Source organism: Anabrus simplex, chromosome 7 (assembly GCF_040414725.1).
Source record: "Anabrus simplex isolate iqAnaSimp1 chromosome 7, ASM4041472v1, whole genome shotgun sequence".
NCBI lineage: Eukaryota > Metazoa > Arthropoda > Insecta > Orthoptera > Tettigoniidae > Anabrus > Anabrus simplex.
This window is the reverse complement of record NC_090271.1, coordinates 175,022,490-175,048,534: the sequence shown is the minus strand read 5'-3', so window position 1 is coordinate 175,048,534 and position 26,045 is coordinate 175,022,490. Positions and strand designations below refer to the sequence as shown.

At 38.5% G+C, this 26,045-nt stretch overlaps 1 protein-coding gene across 2 annotated transcripts in view; it reads left to right on the top strand.

Moving 5' to 3' along the window:
* l(2)34Fd (lethal (2) 34Fd) overlaps positions 1-26,045 on the top strand; it is a 169,564-nt gene that overhangs the window by 48,495 nt on the left and 95,024 nt on the right. For both annotated transcript variants that reach the window (XM_067151474.2, XM_067151473.2), the window contains exons 5-6: positions 6,120-6,329; positions 17,853-18,081. In XM_067151474.2, the coding sequence (XP_067007575.2) occupies positions 6,120-6,329; positions 17,853-18,081 (439 nt within the window). The remainder of the gene's footprint in view (positions 1-6,119; positions 6,330-17,852; positions 18,082-26,045) is intronic.

Sequence of the window (26,045 nt, the reverse complement as noted above, 5' to 3'; positions counted from 1 at the left end):
CAGAGCTTCATGATAGGCCATGTATCATCAAAAGGGATCCTGGATTTTATTTCCTTCAAAGAGTGGTCAACTCTAAACTCTAAATCCATGAAGTTTTCAGGGGTCTTCTGCAAAAGTGGAATAAAATTCCTAATCCACAGTATAAATGTGGGGCTGACACACTGACTAATCAGCACATCACGCAGATTGTGTCAAGGAGACCTATAAAGGAAACACAAAATACCTTTTCATTAACATAACAGACAACTAATTGCTAAGGAATTGATTTTTATGCAAATATATATATAGCCTAGAATAGAAAAAGTGAAATCTGTCTGCAGACAAATAAGAGTAGAAAATCTCCAGGATCAGGAAATCAGAAATACATGGATTTTTTCCAAACAGTGGACAGCAAGCAGATTCAGGATATAGAAAGAGAATGGGTGGCATACAGGGATGCTGTAGTAGAAACAAATGAGGGAATGCCTAAGAGCAACTGTGTGTAAGGATGGGAAAAATTGAACATCATGGCGGAATGATGAAGTGAGAGCAGCTTGTAAACGTAAAAAGATGCCGTATCAGAAATGGTTCCAAACAAGGACTGATGCTGACAAGGAATGTAGTTAGATGAAAGAAACAGAGCGAAAACAAACAGTTGTTAAATCCAAAAAGAAGTCGTGGGAAGATTTTGGTAATAACCTGGAAAGGCTAGATCAAGCAGCAGGGAAACCTTTCTGGACGGTAATAAAGAATCTTAAGAAGGGAGAGGAAAAGGAAAGAATAGTGTTTTGGGTGGTTTAGGTGGACTCATGATAGATTCCAGTGAATCTCTGGACAGGTGGAAAGAATATTTTGAAAATCTTCTCAACCTAAAGGGAAATCTTCCTGGTGATGTCATAAACAACAAAGCTTATGGGGAGAAGGACAGTGGTGTTGGTGAAATTACGCGTGATGAAGTGAAAAGGGTGGTAAATAAGCTCCATTGTCATAAAGCAGCAAGAATAGTTGAAATTAGACCTGAAATGGTGAAGTATAGTGGGAAGGCAAAGATGAAGTGGCTTCATCGAGTGATAAAATGAGCATGGAGTTTTAATACCTTCTTATTGGACAAAGGCAGTAATTGCACCTATCTATTATCAAGGGAACAGGAAGGATTGCAACAACTACTGTATTGAGGTATCTTATTGATCAGTATACCAGGCAAAGTGTTCACTAGCATCTTGAAAAGGAGGATGTGATCAGTGATTGAGAGGAAGTTGGATAAAAACTTGTGTGGTTTCAGACCACAGAGGGACTGTCAGGATCATGTTTTCAGTAAGCCCCAGGTAACTGAAAAATGCTACAAGAGGAATAGACAGTTATGTTTCGTAGATGTAGAGAAAGCATATGACAGAGTACCGAGGGAAAAGATGTTCACCGTACTGGGGGACTATGGGATTAAGGGTAGATTATTAAAATCAATCAAAGGCATTTATTTTGACAATTGGGCTGCAGTGAGAAATGATGGTAGAATGGGTTCTTGGTTTAAAGTACTCACAGGGGTTAGACGAGATTGTAATATTTCACTTTCGTTGTTCATAGTGTACATGGATCATCTGCTGAAAGGTATATAGTGGCAGGGAGGGATCATTTAGGTGGAAATGTAGTAAGCAGTTTGGCCTATGCTGACGACTAGGTCTGAATGGCAGATTGCGCTCAAAGCCTGCAGTCTAATATCTTGGAACTTGAAAATAGGTGCAATGAGTATGGTATGAAAATTAGCCTTTCAAAGACTAAACTGATGTCAATAGGTAAGAAAGCCAAGAGAATTGAATGTCAGATCAGGGATACATAGCTGGAACAGGTAGATAATTTCCAGTATTTAGGATGTGTATTCTCCCAGGATGGTAAAATAGTAAATGAGATTGAATCAAGGTGCAGTAAAGCTAATACAGTGAGCTCGCAGTTGCGATCAACAGTATGCTGTAAGAAGGAAGTCAGTTCCTGGACGAAACTATCTTTACATAGATTTGTTTTCAGATCAACTTTGCTTTATGGGAGTGAAAGCTGGGTGGACTCAGGATATCTTATTCATAAGTGAGAAGTCACAGGCATAAAAGTAACGAGAATGATTGCTGGTTCAAACAGGTGGGAACAATGTACTCGGAATGAGGAGATATAGGCTATGTTAGGAATGAACTTGATGGATGAGGCTGTACACATAAACCGGCTTCGGTGGTGGGTTCATGCAAGATGAATTGAAGAGGATAGGTTACCTAGGAGAATAATGGACTCTGCTATGGAGGGTAAGAGAAATAGAGGGAAACCAAGACAACGAAGATTAGGCTCAGTTTCTAACTATTTAAAGATAAGAGGTATAGAACTAAATGTGGCCACAGAACTAGTTACATAAGAGGATTCTGGCGGTGTTTAGTAAATTCACAGAGGCTTGGAGACTGAATGCTGAAAGGCATAACTGTCTATAATGAAGATGTATGTATGTATAAAAGTGTATTGAGAAGGTGGACCAAGCACATACTATTTTAAATAGTTTTAAATAGCTTTAGAGTAGTCAGTATAGGAACAAATACCTATTACCAGTATGGTTATGTTTATCAGTAGTTATATGCTCATCAAAATATCTTCTGTACTCACAGCCCGACAAGTAATCCATGGTTTTTTTTTAGCTGTAAAATAAATTCACATGTGGAACTAATTATTTCCTGCACCATACCCCCTGTCTTCATACTCTTCATCCCTCTTTTAGCTTAAATACCTTTTAGATTTAATGCTCTCTTATATTTTTTTTTCTTTTATCATGATGATGTCCTCCTTTGTAAAAACGGGGTATCTTAACTGTAATCATATTATCCCTAGTGTGGTGGTTTTCAAATTAATGTTAATTAAAGGATTAGAACTAACAGTTCAGTCACCAATTATAACATTTTATCATTACAATACTAAATAATTTAGCAATTATAGTTCTAAATCCTGTCATTTGATATTGGGTAGATTGCATTACAAGGGTATTAAAGCAATTTACAGTAGAGCTCTAATAATTTGAACCAATTGGTGTGACCACTGACTCGAATTACAAAGAAATCAGATTCCATGGAAAATAGGAGAAATCAAAGGGTAATGCATGAATACATGTTTAATGAGCACAAGAAGGTTAAACTGGATACATCCATCAATTATTCATCTACACATTCTTTAATTCATAGCTTAACGTCACAAAATGTTCTTGTTTATCAGGCGCACTTCCAGCACTCTACTCGTCACACTTCTATCATTTCTGTCGATATCGGAAGCTGATAGAATAGATGGAACATGGACACCATCAGTCATTAGATAGAAAAGACTTGTAATAGAGGTTAATATATTGTCCCTAGAAAACATACTGAAGATTCTTCAGATTAAAATGAAAGTTCTTCCGGTGATATGACAGTGACGACCTATGAAGCACATAAATGTATGTAGTTATTTATCAGTAGTGGCACAGTACAGGGATATTGACTTATCTCTCTTCAGGCTCTCAAGAACTTCAGTGGAATTACAAAACTAAGAAAATCCTGTACCAGAAGGTACACCTCAACCCCGTACATTTAAATGAAGCGCCTTGAAGAACGCTATCTATCATATAAAAATTGAAACATCTAGTACAAGAACTTGGGACGTTGATCAAAAGTTGTCACTACTAAAATGATAGAGTAATATGTTATTTAAAGTTTCCTAAACTGACTGGATTTCTTTTGTTTTGGTTTGGTGTATCACTGGTTGCAACAACTATTTCAAGAAATTTTGACTTTTCTCCATAGATGCCTCTATCAAAGAACTGATGTCATGCACTCTGGTCAAAGTGGAATAACTAGAAATTTAAAGAAATTTTGTGTTTATAGGTTTTCTGAACTGAACTGACTTTTCTTATTTTTGATACTTCAAGGGTTGCAACACTTCTTACTCATCCCGCCAGCATTGGTTTCTGACCAATCAGAAATTTTGTGTATGCCCAAGTAGGGTTTTAACCGTGGTTTTCAAGGAGCTCAAGTGTATGCCTCCATATATTTTTGAGTTTGGGCTAGTAATTTAACCTGTTGTTTTTCACGAAGGCCCAGTAGAATGGGTGCTAGATACGCCTGCGTAAACTAAAAGGTAATTAATATGGTATTGTAAATTGTAGGTTGTGCCTAGAGAGGCCTGAAGGTGTAATTTTATTGAGCAGTGACGCTATTTTCCGTCTTGTAATAGCTAATGGTTGCCTTGAGTAGGCCGTAAGAGTTCGGAAGCGCTGTCTCCTTGGTGGAAGTTGTAGAGCATGTAAGCTCTTTTCTGGTAATGTAATAGATATTTGTGTAATATTGAGTGGTGCCTATAGAAGGCCATAATTTGTAACTGTTGGAGCAAAGTGCTCTTGAAAATTGTGTTTTGGGAGATTCATCTCCTTGTCTACCTAACTAAATGCAACATTAGTAATGTGGGGACCTTTGTAAATTATGAGCTTGAAGCTCAAAATTGTAACTGACCAATTCTTGGTTTTTCTGTTTTGTACCAAAATTGCTCTTTACCTGAAATCTTGTTCTTTCACCAAAAGAAGAGTTTTGTTAAAATTTAAGATGTGAAAAGAAATATAACCTTTATTTTAAAGTTTTAAAATTCATCTTTAACTATCGTAGATAGACCCATTCCAGCCCACATCTTCTTTCACCTTTGTGATCCACGAAAACTCGGTAACAAATCCTATGAATTTATTTGGCGTAACACCCATTCAGAACAATACAGACATCGGATCAACCATTTACAATTGTTCTTCATTATAATGTTCTGTATTTCAGTAATTCATTGGATCCATCACATCCATCGGACATAAATTAATGATGTCACTGACACAGTTCTGTGCACAATTTGCAGTGAGTATAATGCATGCTCATAGTGTCACTCAGTATAGCTTCCGTTTGCTGCTCAGTGTAATGCAATTCCACATCTTGGCCTGCCAATCCCTTGGTGTGGATCATCACTGGTATAGTCTTTTCTAGCATTTCTTCATCACCACTGTCTTCAGTGGCTTCACTCATCATTTTAACAATTGAAACATGTATCAAAGTTAAAAGTAACGTACAGGAACTCACTACTGTTTACAATAACAGTCAGCTGTTGATATTGGAGTGGGGGTGTAGTTGTCTGACAGGAAATCAAAAGTTGGCTGTCTGTCTGTAGTAGTGGTGTGGTGTACATTGTAAATGAAAAATTTGTGTGAAGGAGTTTTACTGTGTGTTTTGGTAACTTTTAATTTTCATATGACTGACTAGAGTTACATTGAACCTCAAACTACTGCGAGTTGAATAACCGTGGCTCTATAGTATGTGTAAATTTGAATAACATGTTAAAATGTTTTCTGTATGTTCATGTGTGTTCCTATATACAGGGAGAGGGTAAGTTAAGAGCCGTTGCTGCCATGCAAGTGGACTGGGGAAATGCTTGCTTTGTTCCCAAGTGAAAGCATAGGGCACACCGTCAGGCAGCACAGCGAGTGTGGTTAGCAGTAAGTGCCCAGAATGAATGTTTATTTTACAAGTGGAGTTCATGTTGAGCGCACATTGTTAGTTTTGAATTCCTACACTTGTTGCTGAATGTTATTTGTGATAGCTGTCAGTATGGTAATGTATAGATTTGAACAATGGATATTTCTAATTGAGACATTTCTTCTAAAGACATCATAAGACAGAACTGTTAGCAAATTTCTAAGTTGTTTTTGTGGTGCTGGAATGCCTTCAAGACAATACATAACAGAATTATTTAGGAAATGGCGAGAAGCAGGGTCTGTTTTAAACAAAGAAAGAAAATCACAGAAGATGCAACATGTGTATCGAGAACATTAAACATCATTTTTCAATGGCTGTTTTGATGAAATGCAAGATCTACATTAGTTTTTAACTTCCTTATTCATTACTAACTCTTAACTAATAGTTTAGGCCTACCATAATGAAAATGCCTGCCCACACTACTATAGTTTACCGGTGAGTGTAGCAATGAATTGCGAGCAGTCTGTTCCCCCACGTCCTCTGCACATTGCAATATTTTTTGTTGCCTCTCCCTGAATATAAATGTTCATATGTAGTTGTGTTATAGAGCTTCTTAGCAGCATTTTATTTTTATCTTTGCAGGGTTGATATATATAGATTAAACTTAGAACGAGGCCAGTTCTTGAATTCTCTGACAACTGAAGCATCTGAGTTAAATTGTTGTGCTATAAATCCTGTTCATCATTTACTTGTATGTGGTACAAAAGAAGGCAGAATTGAAGCCTGGGACCCTCGGACTAGAAACCGAGTTGGTTCAGTGGACTGTGCTCTGAATTGTATGCAAGAATCTCAGTAAGTACCCCTTATTCTAATTAATTTGAATTATGTGTTAAATATGTATTAGTATATATTGCAGGCAGAACATGATATCTAGCAAATTACACATTATTCACACCAGACTGTGATATGAGGCTCATCACATCCTAGTCTGATGCTGATTTTCTTCGTAGTGGCTAGTTAAACCTGACTATTTTAAATAAGTGTTTTAATGTCACTCTGACACATTGAAGGTTTTCAGTGATGCAAGGATGAAGGTGGCAGCTGCAGCATTTTTTCAGCGATGGGATTCGAACTCACAACCTCCTTAATGATAGTTCACAATTATGCAACCTGAACCTCATGGCTAACTTGCTCGGTCAAATCAGAAATATGCACATACAGTTGCATGCAAATGAATCCAAGTACAGTCATATCTAATACTTTCTATAACCCTCTGAAACCCGTGTGTGCGGCAAAACGGCTGCTAATTTAGTTTTTTCTGAAAAAAAATATTCAGATTGAATGGTGGCGGGAAAAGCTGTCAGGTATGCTCACGTTACTCTATTCAGCGTATGGAGGCACCACGGTCGGCCTTGTGCCTTTACCGATATGGCACCAGTTCAGTGCAGGAGATAACAGTGAGCAGACCTGCGGCCAGATTGCCACTACGCGGATATTAAACTTGCAGAAATTGCCGTGTGCACATGGTCATATAAGTACTATCTAATTATGTTTCCTTGGTGTTCTAGTGTGATTTTGCATGTCCTGTCATAGGATACCTGGGAATGGTGGTGTGGGGGTAATGAGGAAGGCTATTGATTGAAAATTATCACCCAAAGAACATTGTCCAATCCCAGTTTAATCGTATTTTCGCTTCTGTCTTAGACCGCAGATTTTGTACTGAAGAAGATATTCTTCAATATTTACGAGAACTATCTGAGGGTGGAGCTGAGGAGGACGGATATATAGAGAGTGAAGGAAGTGATGTTGATTACGAACCCGAGAATATAGAACAAAAGGATACTTGCTCAGATTCTGAACAGTCGTTACAAGAAGATGAGGAAGATGACAGATTGGATGTAGAAATGCTGCTTGAGGATGACGATCTTTCTGAATTACGTTTTTATATTGGTAGGGACCAGGAAACATTATGGGTAAATGAAGTCTCCAAATGATAGATGAACTTGTGAAATACACAAAGATTCACCAAAACAGATGACAGCAATGGCAAGAACACAGGAAAGTTGATGGATGTGGCAGAAACTTGAGATTGACAAATAGGGAACTTGGGGCTGTCTTTATGATTACCTATAAAAAGTCAAATCGAGTTAAAGTGAGGGAACTGTGGAAAATTGATGGGACGGGACTGGTAATGCTCAGAGTGAATTTCAGCTTCAATAAGTTTTTGCGTCTTTTACGGTGCCTTTGTTTTGATGACGTAACAACCAGAGCTGCAAGACAAAAAACTGACAGATTGGCTCCTGTTCCTGACTTCCACTCCAGATTCGTCAAAAATTGCCAAAATAGCTACAGCTTGGTTGAACTTACGACAGTAGATAAGATGCTTGTTGCTTTTCATGGCAGGTGCGGAACCAGCAAAATATGGCATCAAAATGTATGCAGTTGTGGACAGTAAGACATTTTACACACTTACAATTGAAGTATATTGTGGGAAGCAGCCTAAGGGGCCCTATTTTGGACATTCGAACAAGCCCCAGGACATCGTTCAAGGATTGCTTGAACCACTAAAAAGGTCCAACCATAACCTGACTACGGACAATTACTACTTGAACATTCCCTTAGCAGAATATTTGCTCGAAAGTGCAATGACATTCTTAAGAACACTTAAAAGAAATAAAAAGGAGATACCTCCAGAATTCGTGAATGATCCTTCTCGTAAGGTAGGATCATCGTTTTTGGTTTTCAGTATGATAAGTTCTTGGTGAGTTTTGTAACGAAGAGGAAAAACCATCATTCTCTTGTCGACTTCACACGATACTGCTGAAATCGACCCGGAAACAGGTAAACCTATAATGATACTCTATTATAATATGGCAAAAGGGGGTGTGGATTCGGTGGACCACAGCTAGGAAAACAAGAAGGTGGCCTATGACAGTATTCTTCAGGAAACTGGATATTGCGGGAATTAACTCATACAAAATTTACAGAACCAATGTCTGCAGAGAAGAAGGCATTATCTAGGTGAACTTGCCCAGCTGTTGATGGAACAGAATCTCAGAAACAGAGCTACAAACTGGAGGCTTCCGAAGGATATCCAACTTTTCCTCTCCAAATTTAAGGAACCCTCTGCTGTCCCTAATACCACCTCAGCTCTTCAAAGAGGAATTTGTTACTTCTGTGAATCACATAAAAATAACAGAACAATTTTTAATTTTTATTTAGATTTAATGGGATACAAGTTATGCCTTCTTTTCATTTTCTTACAAGGAGCAAGGTATTTTTATATGTGCATGCTAAATGTCCCCAAGACAATATGTATTTTTTTCTTAGCTCAGATCGCAATACAATGTATTATTTCTTGTGTTAAATATATAATGTTTATTCTACATGAGCGTGTTTTTCAAATGTTGTTATAGTTTCATATAACTGCATATTTACAAAATATTGCATTATGAGCAGAAAGAAAAATATTGTTTTTCATCCTGCCAATTTGCCGCCACGCGTGTTCTACTGCAACTTCAATTTACGCGGGTTCCAGATGGATAACTAATGTTGACAGAATTGTGTGTTCCCCTTAAATACTATTCCTGCTTTCAAGCAAATTGCATTTTAGGTGTTTGGTGGCGTTACTGTGAACATTATTGGATGTTCTTTATAACACAGCCATTAATTGAATGTCTCCAAGTAAGGTTTGTATATTGTGTAGGGAGCTTGTCTGTTGTATATTGTAATAACAATACGACTAAATAAATGTAGGGAGCAAAGTCTGAAAACAGTCATTGGCTGAATAATTTTTCCAAACTTAGGTTTGGACATTTCATGATTACCAAAGCCCAAAATGGTGCATTTGGATGGTCTCAAATGACAAAAACTAAGTTTAGACATTTCATATCTACCAAAGCCCAAATTACTTTTATTCTCCTGGCTTTGGTTGTCTTTAAATGACTAAAGCTAGAATTGTGCAAATGAAAAATATCCAGTGTTAGATTTTACATTTAATTCACAATATAGGACATTGGTAGTAGTGCATAGAATTTGTAAAGATTAAATCATTGTTGTCATTTTCTTATTAGCTAGTCTAATTACAGTTGTATTGACAAGCACACATGTAGCATAATGTCTGCCTTTTTTTAAAGGTTTTCAGTTAAAATTAAGTGAGTATAATATAGCATTTCTTACACTTGCAGAAGAATGGAAAATACACAAAGAAATTGTAAAGAGAATCCAACAAACCAATGGGTTTTTACCAATGTGTGAGAGTTACAGTGTGGAACGAGACGTCCCAGAGAAATGCAAGAAAATTCTATACTCAGTGTATTACACACCAGTTGTGACATACACGGCAGGCGCATTAAAGCAGACCGAGCTCGATAGCTGCAGTCGCTTAATTGCGGCCAGTATCCAGTATTCGGGAGATCGTGGGTTCGAGCCCCACTGTCGGCAGCCCTGAAGATGGTTTTCCGTGGTTTCCCATTTTCACACCAGGCAAATGCTGGGGCTGTACCTAATTAAGGCCACGGCCGCTTCCTTCCCACTCCTAGCTCCTTCCTGTCCCATCGTCGCCATAAGACCTGTCTGTGTCGGTGCGACGTAAAGCAAGTTGCAAAAAAAAAAAAAAAAAAAAGCATTAAAGCAGAATCCAAGTATCTGAGATGAAATTCCATAGAGGAATAATTGGGAAGACACAAAGGGTTAAAATCAGAAACATAGAAATCAGAGAGAGAATTGGATTAGTTAAACTGCAAGACAAGATAGAGATCAGTAAGCTGAAATGATATGGACACATGATGAGAATGGGAGAGGATAGATTTCTGAATACGTACAGAGAAAATAATATGAGGAAGACAATGGGGAAGGCCCAGGTGAAGGCTACGGTGAAGGAGTGTACAGAGAAGAGAGGGATAAAAATAGAAGAAATATTGGAAGAAGGAAGGGAATGATGGAGGTAGAGAAAACTGTGGAGATCTTTGATTCACAACCTTACCTAGAAGACTGGAAATATGAAATGATTTCATTTGTAGACAATTTTTCATTAACAGCTCCAAAGTACAAACGGATGGTTATTCAGGTAAGAACAGTTCAAGAAAAACAGAGACATGGCGGCCCACACCCTCACTGGATTATCACTATGTCAGAAGGTGTGATATACAAGGTGTATCATAATAAATAGCACGAATTGAAAGAGCTGTAAGTACAAGGGCAAGTAAATAAGTATCTGCAATCAATTTTTATAATTTACTGTATATAGATTTTCCATTGATCATAATTAATTTTTAAAGACTCCCCCATGCCTCTCTTATCAACCAATAGTCCTAATTTTGCAACCTTCCTTTCTATCTATCTATCTACGGCAGACTCAACTTCGAGTTCACTTATATCAAAAGAATTCACACTTTTTATTGATATCATTTTTCAACATAGTCACCCTGCTATTCAATGCACTTGGTCCACTGTTTCACAAGCATTCTGATATCTTCTGCAAAAAAGGTTTTTGGTTGCTTCCTTCCCCAGTTGATTGGAGCTGAATCAACGGCCTCTTAGAGCATTTTTAAGTGGACCGAACAAATGGTAATCCGACTGGGCGAGGTCAGGACTGTACGCAGGATGGTCCAACACCTTGAAACGCAGCATCTGAAGAGTTTAAGCGGTGTGGGCGGCAGTATGTGGACGTGCATGGTCATGCAACAAAAGAACTCCTTCCGATAATCGACTTCTGCATTTGTTGCGAATTGTAGGTTTCAACTTGTTTATGAGCATATCACTGTAATGTTCACTGTTTACTGTTTCCCACTTTTCCTGGTAATGTTCCAGGATTGGCCCTTGAGAGTCCCAAAACACTGTGAGCATCACTTTTCCTACAGAAGATTGACTCTTGAATTTCTTTTTGTCTGGGGATCCGGGATGCTTCCAGTCCATGCTCTGACGTTTGCTCTCTGGTTTGAAGTGGTGAACCCATGTTTCATCCCCAGTGATGATCCATTTCAGAAACATTTCACCTTCATTAGCATGATGGTTCAGTAGGTGCTGACAGATTCTCACACGATTACGCTTCTATTCTTCCTGTTTTGGAACCCATCTCGAACAGTTTTTGTGGTTAAACCGATGAAATAGCATATAATCTAATGGACTAGTTTTTGCACACTTGAAGCACTCTGTGTACTTCATCGCGACAGTGGTAGGGAATTCTCGGCAAATACTGAACTAGCAGATATGTTTGGGGAAAAAATAGTGCATAGAAAGCTTTGCCACTCACAAAGCCATGCGAGTGTGAAATGGGCAAACCAGCATAGAAGGGACTGCTTATTTCCAGGGTGGCCAATAATGAAAACATCGCTTGGTGTGAAGGTCTTCTATTTGTACAGAAGATAAAGAAAGGTCCTTTCATTAAAGGATAAATAGAACACCATGTGAAGCTATGTTTGGGGTCTCTATTCACAATGGCATTGCTGACTCTGATCGTCCCCTGGAACTGCTGCAAATTATTAACGAGTAGGTGGAATTTGAACAGTTGTTGAAGAATGCCAGAACATACTCAACTAATAGATTTGAGCAAATTTAGGAGGAACCAGATCTTCCATGAGAGCATCACAATGCACTGATATGCCAGTATATTGAAGGGGAAAAGCCGTGTTGCCTGTGCAGAAGGAAAGAAAATATTCAAAATTTGCTTCTTATACATCTTCAAAAAAGCAAACTGATAAAATGTATATGATATCCAATAAAAAGTTTCCACCAGTACATGTTGGATGAACAGTTTTGATTAAGATCCTTGAAGTTGTTAGAGGGCATTCAGTAGCAAGGAACGTAACGATTATGGTCGTGGGGAGGAAAGGTGACACCAATCTCAATCAGATAGGTACATCATCAGGGATTATTCGAAAATTGTATGCAAGGAATGAGTTTCATGTAGCTAATGAACAATTTTTGGGCGTATCTACTATACCTAATGAAGAAATTACTTTGATAGCAACACCAGCTGCAGATTCTAAGTCAAAACAAGGTTTAGTTTGCTATGGATGTGAAAAAACATGTTTTCAACCAGTGGACTTAAATCCTTAAAACAATAGTGGAATGTATTTCACAAAGGTACTGGTTCACCGGATATTACTGATTTATTGATCTAACTTAAAGGCCTATACTTGATTACAGCATAACATTTCCTTGCGATCTTTCATTAGAATCTTAAGAGATTGACTATTGCAATCTTAGTTATCAGTAATAACAGCTGAAGATGCCATGATAATTCTTTGTCTTCATTGTTTGCACATACTACCAACCTTAACATATCAAAATACTTGAAATAACCAAACTTTAAACAAAACTTCCCGATTACTGTCCAACCAGAAAGTGTAGATGTGTTAAAAGTGGAGTGATGTGCAACTCAAAATGTCATTCATCATTAATCTGCAGAAATAATTCATTCACTCATTTCACTATTACCATTTTTGTAAGGTAAGCCTTTCGGAAGTTGCAAGGACGGCAGTCTAGATGATTGACTGATATGGCCTTGTAAGATTGCTCAAAATGGCTTAGCTGTGTTGATACTGATATACGGCTGAAAGTAAGGGAAAACTACAGTCGTAACTAAGGGGAACTACAGCCATAACTACCTCCTGAGGACATGCAGTTCTCTCTATACGAATTATGTACTGATGATGACTTCCTCCCGAGTAAAATATTCCGAAGGTAAAATAGTCCCCCATTTGGATCTCCGGATAGGGGCTGCACGAGAGGGGTAATCATCAGAAAGATGGATACTGACATTCTGTGGGTTGGAGCATGGAATGTGAGAAGTTTGAATCGTTGTGGTAGGTTAGAAAATCTGAAAAAGGAGATGTATAGACATTAGATGTAGTTGGTATAAGTTAAGTACCTTGGCAGGAAGAACAGAATTTTTGGTCAGGTGACTACAGAATTATCAACACAACATTAAACAGGGGAAATGCAGGAGTTGGTTTAATAATGAAGAAAATAGGGTAGCGAGTAAGCTACTATGACCAGCATAGTGAAAGGATTATTGTTGTCAAGATAGACACCCAACCAATGCCCACCAAAATAGTCCAGGTCTATATGCGTACTAGTTCAGCAGATGATCAAGAAATTGAAAATATGTGAAGAAATAGAAGATTTAATAAAATAAGTAAAAGGTGACTAGAATCTAATTGTTATGGGTGACCGCAATGCAAGGGTAGGACAAGGAAGAGAAGGTAATGCAGTAGGAGAATTTGGATTGGGACAAAGGAATGAAAGAGGAAGTCCGCTGGTTGAATTCTGCATCGAGCATGAATTAGTCCTTGCTAATACTTGGTTCAAACACCACAAATGACGACTGTATACGTGGATGAGATTTGGGCACTGGAAGGTACGAAATAGACTTCATTATGATTCGGCACAGATTCAAAAATCAGCTGATGGATTGCAAAACTTTCCCTGGAGCAGACATGGACTCAGATCACAACTTGTTGGTCATGAAATGCCATCTGAAGTTGAAAGAAAAGAGTGTGAGGGATTATTTCAAGGAAAATGTTTACAAGGAATAGATAAAAAGGTTGAAGGAAACGCAATAGGAGAAGGGTGGACAGTTTTGTAGAATGACGTCAGTAGGCCTGCTGAAGAAATGTTTGGAAGGAAAGACCATCTAAACATCAATGGATAACTCGGGAGATTCTAGACCTGATTGATGAACAATGAAAATATAGGTGTGCAAAAAATGAAGAGGGCAGAACAGAATACAGGCAATTAAAGGATGAAGTGGATAGAAAGTGCTGGACAGTTAAGAAAGAATGGCTGAAGAAGCAGTGCGAGGATGTTAAAGGTTGTATGATCTTAGGAAAGGTGTATGCTGCATGCAGCAATATCAAGGAAACATTCGGAGAAAGGAAAACTAGGTGTGTGAATATTAAGAGCTCAGATGGAAAACCACTTCTAGGGAAAGAAGACAAGGCAAAAAGTTGCCAGCAACATATGCAACAATTGTATGTAGGTAAAGTCGTAAATTATATGGTTCTGGAACAAGAAGAGGCTGTTGATGCTGAGGAAATGGGAGACTCAGTTTTGAGATCAGAATTTGACACAGCTTTGAGAGACCTAAATAGAAACAAGGCACCTGGAATTGATGACTTTCCCTCTGAGTTACTGACTGCCTGAGAAGAAATCAGCAAGGCGAGGTTATTCCATTTAGTGTGTAAGATGTATAATAAACGAGATGTGCCATCTGATTACCGGCAGAATGTTGTTATTCTTATTCCCAAGAAAGCTGACGCTGAAAAGTGTGAAAACTACCGCACCATTAGTTTAGTATCTCATACTTGCAAAATTTTAACACACATTATTTACAGAAGAATGGAAAGACAAGTTGCAACTGAGTTGGAAGATGATCAATTTGGCTTCAAAAGAAATTTAGGAATATATGACGCAATCCTGTCTTAATGTCTGATCCTAGAGCATCGAATTAAGAAGGACAGGCCCATGTACATTGCGTTTGTAGATCTGGAAAAGCCATTTGATAATGTTGATTGGACCAAGCTATTTGAGATTCGGAAGGTGTTCGGGATTGGATGCCAAGAACAAAGAATTATCTTGTATAAAAATCAGTCAGCTGTGATAAAAATTGAGAGCTTTGAAAAAAGCAGCAATCCAGAAAGGAGTGAGGCAAGGATGCATTTTGCCCCCACTCTTTTACAATGTTTATATAGAACAGGTTGTAAAGCAAATGAAAAAGGAATTTGGAAAGGGGATCGTTCAATCCAAGGAGAGGAAATTAAAACCCTGAGATTTGCTGATGATATTGTTACTTTATCTGAGACTGCAGAAGATCTGGAGAAATTGCTGAATGGTATGGACGGAGTCTTGGGTAAGGAGTACAAGATGATGCAGAGGACAGGTGATGCAGGTAATATTACATTAGGAAATGAAGTCTTATAGGAAGTAGATGAATATTATTACTTTTGTATTAAAATAACTAACAATGGCAGAAGTAAAGAGGACAGAAAATGCCGACCAGCACAAGCAAGGAAGGCCTATCGTGAGAAAAGAAATTTGCCCTCTTCGAACATTGATATAGGAATTAGATGTTTATGAAGACATTTGTCTGGAGTGTGACATTGTATGGAAGTGAAACACGGAAAATAGCTAGCTCAGAACGAAAGAGAATAGAAGCTTTTGAAATGTGGTGTTGCAGAAGAATGCTGAAGGTGAGGTGGATAGAATCACAGATGAAGAAAATTGGTGATAGGAGATTGATTTTACTAAATTTGACGAGAAGAAGAAATAGAATGATAGGACACATCTTAAGACACCCAAGACTTGTTTAGTTGGTTTGTGGGGGAAGTGTAGCAAGTAAGAACAGTAGATGTAGATTAAGATATGAATATGACGAGCAGATTAGAGCAGATGTAGAATGCAGCAGTTACGTAGAAATGAAAAGGTTAGCACAGAACAGGGTGTCATGGAGAGCTGCATCAAACCAGTGTATGGACTGATGACTCAGACAACAATATGACTTAGTAGCCCAAACTTGCATGAAACATACGTCCACACAAATCACATGGATTGGCTGGGGGAGGCCGGAGCTTCCATTCTTGTGGCCAATGAATGGTAGCTTCAGTGCTTATAGACTATGATGTGCTTTCTCAAGAACTGCAATTTTGGTGACACAGTCCTCCCATTTGATGTTCAAGATGGATCTAAGAGTTTGCAGATGTAAACACTCTGGCTTTTTGATATTCTGACGGTAGAGGGTCCAAACTGTAAAGCAGTATTGATACTGTATGACAATAGCAAGGTAAACCATGATCTTGGTATGCACTGTAAGGTCTTTATTCATGAAGATATGACAGAATAAACGTCCTAATGCTGAGTGGGCAACACCAATTCTCCCATCCACACCTTGTGAGCATTTAGTATTTGTTGAGACGATACTTCCTAGTTATAAAAAATTGTCAACCTGCTCCAGTGGAGTATCCACAATGGAGATATTTAAAGCTGCTGGGAGGTTTGGTCCAGGTGCATTCTGTGCCAGGGTTTTGCAAAGACCAAAATGATCACATGCACTCTTCAAAACAACTGACTGACTGTTGCAGCTCCTCAGGTGTGAGAGCAGGTGCGACAGCGTGTTCTGCATATTGCAGTTCTGTAATGGAAGTAATCTTAGTGAGCTTTTGGGAGTGAATTATAACCAGATTGAACAGTCCTTCATCGAAGCGATATTTAAGCTTTACACCTTGGTTGTCTGTAAATGTTCCATATAATATGGCAACTTGGTAAAGAGCAAAGAATGTTGGAGCAAGCACACACCCTTGTTTCAATCCATGAGAGTTTGGAAATGGATCAGAGATTATATTTTGATGTATGATTTGCCCAGGCGTGTTATCATGAAGGGCTTTGACCAGATCTACAGAATGCTCTCGACAGCCTGCTTTTTTTAAAGCACCAACTGTATAGCACGACTCATATGTGCTGACAGTGGTAGTTTCCCTCCATGTGGTTACAGTGTTGCCAGATTGCCACTCTTCATCGTCCTTTTTCTGCAGGATATACTCGCAGGACAAACTTTTGTGAGAGACATTTTTCTATTGTTGGCATGTTAGGAGTCGCACGGCGACGGAGTGCATGAATACTGGTTCATCCTGTATGTGTCATTTTAATGTATGCTAGAAATAAGCATCTGAATGTAATTTAATCACAAATGTGATTAGAATTTGTATTGAAAAGGTGGAAACCTCATGTCTTTTATTTTAAAGTATCTTATTGTCAATATGGACCAACAATGAAATTTTTAACTTGTAATGAGTGGTATGTTGCGAGCTGTCAGTGGAGAGGTGGCATGGAATGACATTAGTAGGTGAATAAGCTTGAGTGGAGGTTTTTAAAGTAGGAAAGATCGTAATATGAAGATAAAGTTGGAATTCAATAGGACAAAATTGGGGCAAATATCCGTTTATAGGACAAGGAGTTAGGGATTGGCATAATTTATCAAGGAAATGTTCAGTAAATTTCATACTTCTTTGAAAACTTTTAAGAAAAGACTAGGTGAACAATTGATAGGGAATCTTCAACCTGGGCAACAGTCCTAAATGCAGATCATTGATCGATTGATTGACAAGCAATTTCTTTCGCCTTCAACAATATTTCTGTTATGAAATAGATATATTAGTGTTCAGAGTTGGTCGTCATTTCCGATATTATCGGTTAATCATGAATAATTGTTTACATTTCTAATATTTTCAAATTTGTAATTGTACAAAATAATTGAATATAACAAAAATAAATATGTTCCATGAAATATGACTTCATCCATGGTAATTACTATTTTTGTAGTTCATTGTAACTTTTATTCATTGATGGATTTTTTTTTTCTCTCTCTCCTCTTTGCAGACTTGATGGTTTTCCATCAGTGACAGCACTGCAATTCCAAGGAGGACTCACCCTTGGTGTGGGAACAGCCACTGGGCAGGTCCTGCTCTATGACATTCGCTCAAACAAACCATTCTTATTGAAGGACCACATGTATGGCTTACCAATCCTTGATGTTGACTTCCATGATGCTCAAGATCTTGTCTTGTCCATGGATAGTTCAATTGTTAAAATTTGGGAAAAGAACACGGTGAGAAAATTTATCTCTCATATCAAAGCCCTATTACATATTCTCTGCTCTCATAAATAATAGAAAGGAACAAACAAATGACAAATCAGGTATGAGAATAGAACATAGAATAAGATAAACACAATGACAGATCGGTGTAGGAGGAGGAAGTAACAGAAAGAGGAGACAAGGAAAAATGTACAATTACAAAAGGTCTTTATTAACCCTTACCCCTCGAATTAAAGTTCTCTGTGTTGTCTCTACTACTCTTATTTTAAATGTGACTTTTTATCTTATATGACCTGTATTCATCTTCCATGATTTTGGAGATAGTACTTGCTTTTAAATGATATATTTAGGCTGTACACATTTACAGCAAGCTCTACTGGAGCAAATAAAAGCAATATGTGCAATTTAAGACAATTTATTTTGCATTATTATTATTATTATTATTATTATTATTATTATTATTATTATTATTATTATTATTATTATTATTATTATTATTATTATTATTATTATTATTATTATTATTATTATTATTATTATTATTATTATTATTATTATTATTATTATTATTATTATTATTATTATTATTATTATTATTATTATTATTATTATTATTATTATTATTATTATTATTATTATTATTATTATTATTATTATTATTATTATTATTATTATTATTATTATTATTATTATTATTATTATTATTATTATTATTATTATCACATACCGATGGGTTTCGTTAATAATTTCACTGAACAAATTATCAGTAAAAAGTAAAAAGCAATTGAAAAATTCTATTCAGTTTCTGGTTTCATACCTCGCGGTAGTTTGTAGGCTGAAACCGCTGTAAACGGTGATTTCTTGAAATCGGGATCTGTTGATTTATAATTGTGCCAGCCGTCAGCATCAGGCACATATTGGGTTATGGTTCACAAGCCGACCATCGCCAGTTCACTTTTAGGCATCGTGAAATGCTATTAGATATATTCATTAGGGTACAAGGAAGGAGCAGAGGTGCGAAGATGCTGTGGTTTTGTGTGTTACCTGACATATACAGCATCGAACAGTAAACTATATATGACTAGAAGAGCACATGGCGACCATGTTTGTTTACTATCTCTCGAGCTTTCGTGTGCGTGAATGGACAGCTGGCGGCTACACTGCCATCTAAATAATAGATTTTTGACTGACTATCAAATAGTATCTGGATTCTACAAAGTTCCATGCTGAACCAAAAGGTGGCAGTACAGTATAGTATCAGGTATTTTGTCGGCTAAGAGACGACAGATGAGCGTTGGGCGATAAAATGTCATGTCGGGTCTTGCTGACATGTGACCGGAACAGCAATATCGTAATGTCGGGCCTCACCCGACAGACGAGTGGTAAGGGTTAATTATCAGAATTTAGGATATGAATTTCTTCTTTCAGGCTTTTTATCAACTACTTAGGTTCAGTACTATAAATATATGGATTAATTCTAGTTTTGCAGCTGGATGCCTTTCCTGACTGTAACCGTGAATGGGTTAACAACAAATAAATAATTAAATTTAGAGATAATGATCATTATGAGTAAATACCTCAATATCTCTTCTACAACCATTACATATTTAAATTTAGAAAGGTTAAGTAATTAAAATTAAAAGCCAGTGATCTCTACGACAACTATCGACAAGGATGTGGAATTGGAAGGGCCCTGTTGGGAGTGGTTCCTAGCCTTTTATGGACAAAAGTTTCAAAAAGACAAATTGTTTTCTAAGGGACAAATTTATTCTGACATAAAATCGTAATTTCAACATAATATAAGACAACTAATATTACACAAACTTGAATATTGGAAAAAACAACTCTAAAATAACACAATCTAGAATTATAAATGGTTGTAAAATCAAACAGTTGAAAACAAGTAAAAATGTTTACTGGCTCAACTACACAGAGTGGAGTTATGACGCATAATCACTTCTGTGAAAAGGAGCCTTTTATATTGAATCAGAATTACTGTGGTCAAACCTGATGGACATACACTGACTGACAGAGCAAATGCAACACCAAGGAGTGGTCAGAACTTTATGCCAATTGCAGGGTAGACTGACGTCACTGAGGTATGCTCATGATGTGAAATGTGCCGCTGTGCTGCGCACGTAGCGAACGATAAATGGGACACGGCGTTGGCGAATGGCCCACTTCGTACCGTGATTTCTCAGCCGACAGTCATTGTAGAACGTGTTGTCGTGTGCCACAGGACACGTGTATAGCTAAGAATGCCAGGCCGCCGTCAACGGAGGCATTTCCAGCAGACAGACGACTTTACGAGGGGTATGGTGATCGGGCTGAGAAGGGCAGGTTGGTCGCTTCGTCAAATCGCAGCCGATACCCATAGGGATGTGTCCACGGTGCAGCGCCTGTGGCGAAGATGGTTGGCGCAGGGACATGTGGCACGTGCGAGGGGTCCAGGCGCAGCCCGAGTGACGTCAGCACGCGAGGATCGGCGCATCCCGCACGCCACGTCAACCGCCATTCTTCAGCATGTGCAAGACACCCTGGCTGTTCCAATATCGACCAGAACAATTTCCCGTCGATTGGTTGAAGGAGGCCTGCACTCCCGGCGTCCGCTCAGAAGACTACCATTGACTCCACAGCATAGACGTGCACGCCTGGCATGGTGCCGGGCTAGAGCGACTTGGATGAGGGAATGGCGGAACGTCGTGTTCTCCGATGAGTCACGCTTCTGTTCTGTCAGTGATAGTCACCGCAGACGAGTGTGGCGTCGGCGTGGAGAAAGGTCAAATCCGGCAGTAACTGTGGAGCGCCCTACCGCTAGACAACGCGGCATCATGGTTTGGGGCGCTATTGCGTATGATTCCACGTCACCTCTAGTGCGTATTCAAGGCACGTTAAATGCCCACCGCTACGTGCAGCATGTGCTGCGGCCGGTGGCACTCCCGTACCTTCAGGGGCTGCCCAATGCTCAATTTCAGCAGGATAATGCCCGCCCACACACTGCTCGTATCTCCCAACAGGCTCTACGAGGTGTACAGATGCTTCCGTGGCCAGCGTACTCTCCGGATCTCTCACCAATCGAACACGTGTGGGATCTCATTTTACGCCGTTTGCAAACTCTGCCCCAGCCTCGTACGGACGACCAACTGTGGCAAATGGTTGACAGAGAATGGAGAACCATCCCTCAGGACACCATCCGCACTCTTATTGACTCTGTACCTCGACGTGTTTCTGCGTGCATCGCCGCTCGCGGTGGTCCTACATCTTACTGAGTCGATGCCGTGCGCATTGTGTAACCTGCATATCGGTTTGAAATAAACATCAATTATTCTTCCGTGCCGACTCTGTTTTTTCCCCAACTTTCATCCCTTTCGAACCACTCCTCCTTAGTGTTGCATTTGCTCTGTCAGTCAGTGTATTATATCAAAGTTTACTAACATGTCAAGAAAAGGCTTGCCTCTGCACAAAAATGAGGATGGCAGTATTCAAACAAATTACTCTGTCATAATATGTTTTTACAAACTTGGAAATTAAGGACATCAGAGGGTAAACTCCTGCAGATTATAAAACAAGTTAATTTAAATTAATTTACATATTAAGCAGGAAAGAAACAGGGTTTTTACCCTCAGGGAGAGGTGAGACTCCCGTGTGAGTGGAGCTCTCATTCACACATCCAACCTCAAAAGTGATCAACAGGTAGGTTATGCCACGCATTGACACACTTTCAGTGGGAAGCCCATGGTTGTGGTGAAAACAGGAAATGAACAAGTGGATAAATCAGACTAATAAGAGTGCGGGGCTTTACCTCCTGATCTTCTATTTACCGATCACATCGAGTACATTTACATTAGCTGGCGATTCTCTATATGAAGAGTTTCTAGAATGATCTTGGCCCGTTGCAACAGGAAGTAAGGCACGGCAAAATCCACACATGACAAAATAGGATGTTCCGTAAATTCATTACCTAATCTTGAAAATTTCTAAACTTGATGATGCTAACAATTAAAATAAAATAATTTAGAATAAAGCACATTATATATCACATTGGTGCTAACCCTATGAGGAGAGGTATAGTCACTATTGAATGTTTCTGTCATTGTTTGAAGTGTTATGTATGTAAATGAAGATGTGAGACGGTGATCATTTCTTAATTTCGTTTCTGCTGCCTTACTTTCCATACTTTTGCTCAGGGTACACTATGGTAAGTCTTTTCTGAATCAAGGTATGTCATCATTAAGGTTCATAAGTTAAGGAAAAGTCTTATTTCTTTCCTGAGCTCGTTTTACCCGAAATCTGAAAAATAAGTGAGAATGATGGTCCCTGACCCCGTTTAAAGCAATTTGATGTTGATATTTAATATTTTGTTCATTTTAGTGATATACAGCCATATTTGATTATAATTTCATCATTTTTATTTAAATTGAGGCATCGTTACCCAGGTACGTGTTATCTGCATTGAGTTTCAAGCACAGGATTTCCAAATAATGCAGAAGATATATTTTTCGTTTCTTTTTTTCCCCCGAAACAGACAAATAGCAGGTTTAGAAAATCTGATTCCATGAAGGAGCTGTTGTATGAATGACTTTTAACACATCTTTCCGGACAGGTTAGATTGCGACACGACACGTGAGCTCACAGAATGCGACAATCTATTTTTTTTTATTTTTTTTTTGCTTTACGTCGCACCGACACAGATATGTCTTATGGCGACGATGGGACAGGAAAGGCCCAGGAATTGGAAGGAAGCGGCCGTGGCCTTAATTAAGGTACAGCCCCGGCATTTGCCTGGTGTGAAAATGGGAAACCACGGAAAACCATCTTCAAGGCTGCCGACAGTGGGGCTCGAACCCACTATCTCCCGATTACTGGATACTGGACACACTTAATGCGACAATCGCCTTTGAATAGAATGTCATTCCAGTAGGTATATTTAGCTCAGAAGCAATTAGCGAACTAGGAAATTCCATGTTATCTCTCATCCAGTTCTTCCTTGATGGATCCAGTTACAGCTCCCTTCCCCTTCCACTACCAATGAATTTCAACGGATTGGTCACACTTGTAGTACTTCAGTGAACCCCATCATTCCAAAAGTGAATTGCAGTGAAGGTGTAAAATTAAATTATGTGGAAGAGTTCAGTGAAGAGATTTTCAGTACTCGTGGAACAGTTCTTTTTTGTAAAACTTGTGAAGTTATGGTAGCTGCGGTAAAGCAGTTTAATGTGTAACAGCACTGCGGTACAGCTAAACATAATAGCTGCGCGAATTGAAAGCCTGCTGAACAGAGCAAGCAGGTTCTTTTGTTTGATACAGCGAAATCTTCGCCAACCAAACTTTCCAATTTCTGAAAAGACAAGTGCGAAGTATTGGCATCTACCAAGATTCCACTTAATAAAGTGAACAACAACCACTTCTGAAAATTCTTAACTAAATACACAACACAGTCGATCCCGAAAGAATCAACATTGCAAAAAAGTTATTTGCCCTCTTGTTATGATGACGCACTTTGGAAAATTAGAATTAGTATAGGCAACAATAGCAACTGGTTATCCATTGACGAAACTGCAGATGTTTGTGGGAGGTATGTTGCGAATGTTATAATTGGCACACTTCTTATTGATCATCCAGGCAATGTATGTTTACTTCATTCAGAGGTTCTAGATGCAGCTAACCATTCCACAATTGCAGTACTTTTTGCATGAAGCTTTTGTGGGATGGTGAAGTTAAGCGAGAACGAATCTTGTTGTTGGTAACCGATGCTGCACCATACATGGTGGGAGCATCAAGGGGACTTAGGTACTCTACCCAGGAATGGTCCATTTAACTTGTCTAACTCACAGGTTGCACAGAGTTGCAGAAGAAATACGGTAGAATTTTCCTGATGTTGACTGGTTAATATCAAATGATAAGCAAATATTTGTGAAGGCTTCGCTGAGGGTGGCAAAATTCAAAGATCATGCACCTTTGCTTCGTCTTCCTCCTCAGCCACTGCAGGGGAGTACTACTGTGAATATTACACAACTGTGCAAGAAATTGTCGCTGCTTTTGACAGTAGTGAGGCATCATCAATAAAAATTGCACGGGAACTGTTTTCCAATGATTTGTTGGGAAAATTAGTATATATTACTTCAAATTATAGAGATTTGTTGAAAACTATCTCTCATCTAGAAATGCTGGTTCAGAATTATGTGCGAGTATGGGAATGGTAAAGGACATGGTATCCAAAGTAGAACAAGTAAGAGGTAAAGTGTCAGTTATGGTGAAGGACAAACTTATCTGAGTGCAAATGAGGGATTTGCAACAGTGTGCAGAATTAGAGGGTAGTGGATCTGGTTTAGGTGAAGATGACCCGCAGGTAAGCAGTGAACTGACTGTTTAAATAAGTTCCTGTGACATCATATGATGTAGAAAGGAGCTTCTCCCAGCACAAAAAAGTACTGACCGACCTTCGAAATAGATTTCATCTCAACAGCCTGAGAATACACATGGTCGTGGTGTGCATTGCTGGCAGAGAAGAAGATCAAGAATTACGTACGATAATGAATTCAGTAAACTTCCTATTAGTATCTTCTAACTTACACCAACAGATAGCATCAACAGCTTCTTCTTGTTCCAGAACCTTGTTATCTACTTCCTTTCCTTGATACAATTGTTTAACCTTCCGTTGGTCGCAACATTAATGTTTGACAAAACGGTCACAGTGTATCAAAATGAGACTTTCAAATAAGAAGCCGAGCTACGGCCTAAGCACTGTCATGTTTTTGTAGCAGCTGTTCTGGAGATATGGCATATCATGTTTCCTTTCAGGTACCTACTACATATCGATACTACCTGTTATTTTGGACTTGTATAATACACATTTCCTTTATCATAACACATTTTGTGAAAAGATGAATGACTGCATCGATCGCAATGTATCAGTCTGATACATAGGTTTTGTAATAGGGTAGTAGAACCCACTACGTGCATTTTCATTTCTGTAATTGTTGTTTGTTTTCTGTATATTTCAATGTATTCATTTATTTATTACTGATTTCTAAAATAATCTTAAGTAACGAAAAAAACGAACTACAAACTACTGTAAATCTTCAACAAAACTAAACCATACATTGAATTTGGAGTAAACCCTACTTCAAAATAATGCTACAAAGAGATCAGTTTTTAGAGTATTCAGTCCAGTTGGCAGAGTACTTGCTGAATTAGCCTTTCCTGTTTGCCGCACTCTATCCTCTATGCCGACTCTTCACTCAAGCTGTCTTGCGTGTTTTGAAGTCTAGGGTAACACTGTGTAGACTGCTGTCATATGTTCCCCATAGACGTACCGTTTACAAGACTTAGAAACAGTCTTGGTCAGTCTGGTTTTCCACGATTTGTAGCAGACAATGCAACAAGAATGCTTTGTTGCGACACCAGCATTTTCGTCCATCGATATTCCATCTTCTTGTGATTGTTCTTCGGGTGGTCTGAACCTCTTAAGACCTTCAGAAAGAGAGCAAGTGATACCTTGAGTCTGAAGACTTCTTCGCTGTAGCTGGGGTAGTAGTAGTAGTTCGTGATCAAGCCGTCGAAGGAACGGTCTGCGTTGCATATTTTCATGCTCATTCGTATCCAAATAACTTGTGCGTTGATACTTGCAACGTTCAGCATAGAAAGAAAACACTACCTTTGGCCAATGGCATTTGTTTCTGGCAATATCGACGCAACTGAATTTGTCCACTACATTGACTCCTCATTTCGTGCTGTTATAATATATAATCATCACTGATTTGGAAGATTCACCTGATTCTTCGTCTATGGCATCATCGAGGTGTTGAGAGGTTATAACCATAACATTTCGATTTTTTCTTCACATATAGGACACAATCGTACAATTCTTCCCAAAGCCAAATATGCTTGAGTTCACAGGTCATTTCTTCATATTCAATAAATTGGGTGGGAGCTCCCTCTTATTTTTTTCATTGTTCCTACCAATGAGATCCTAT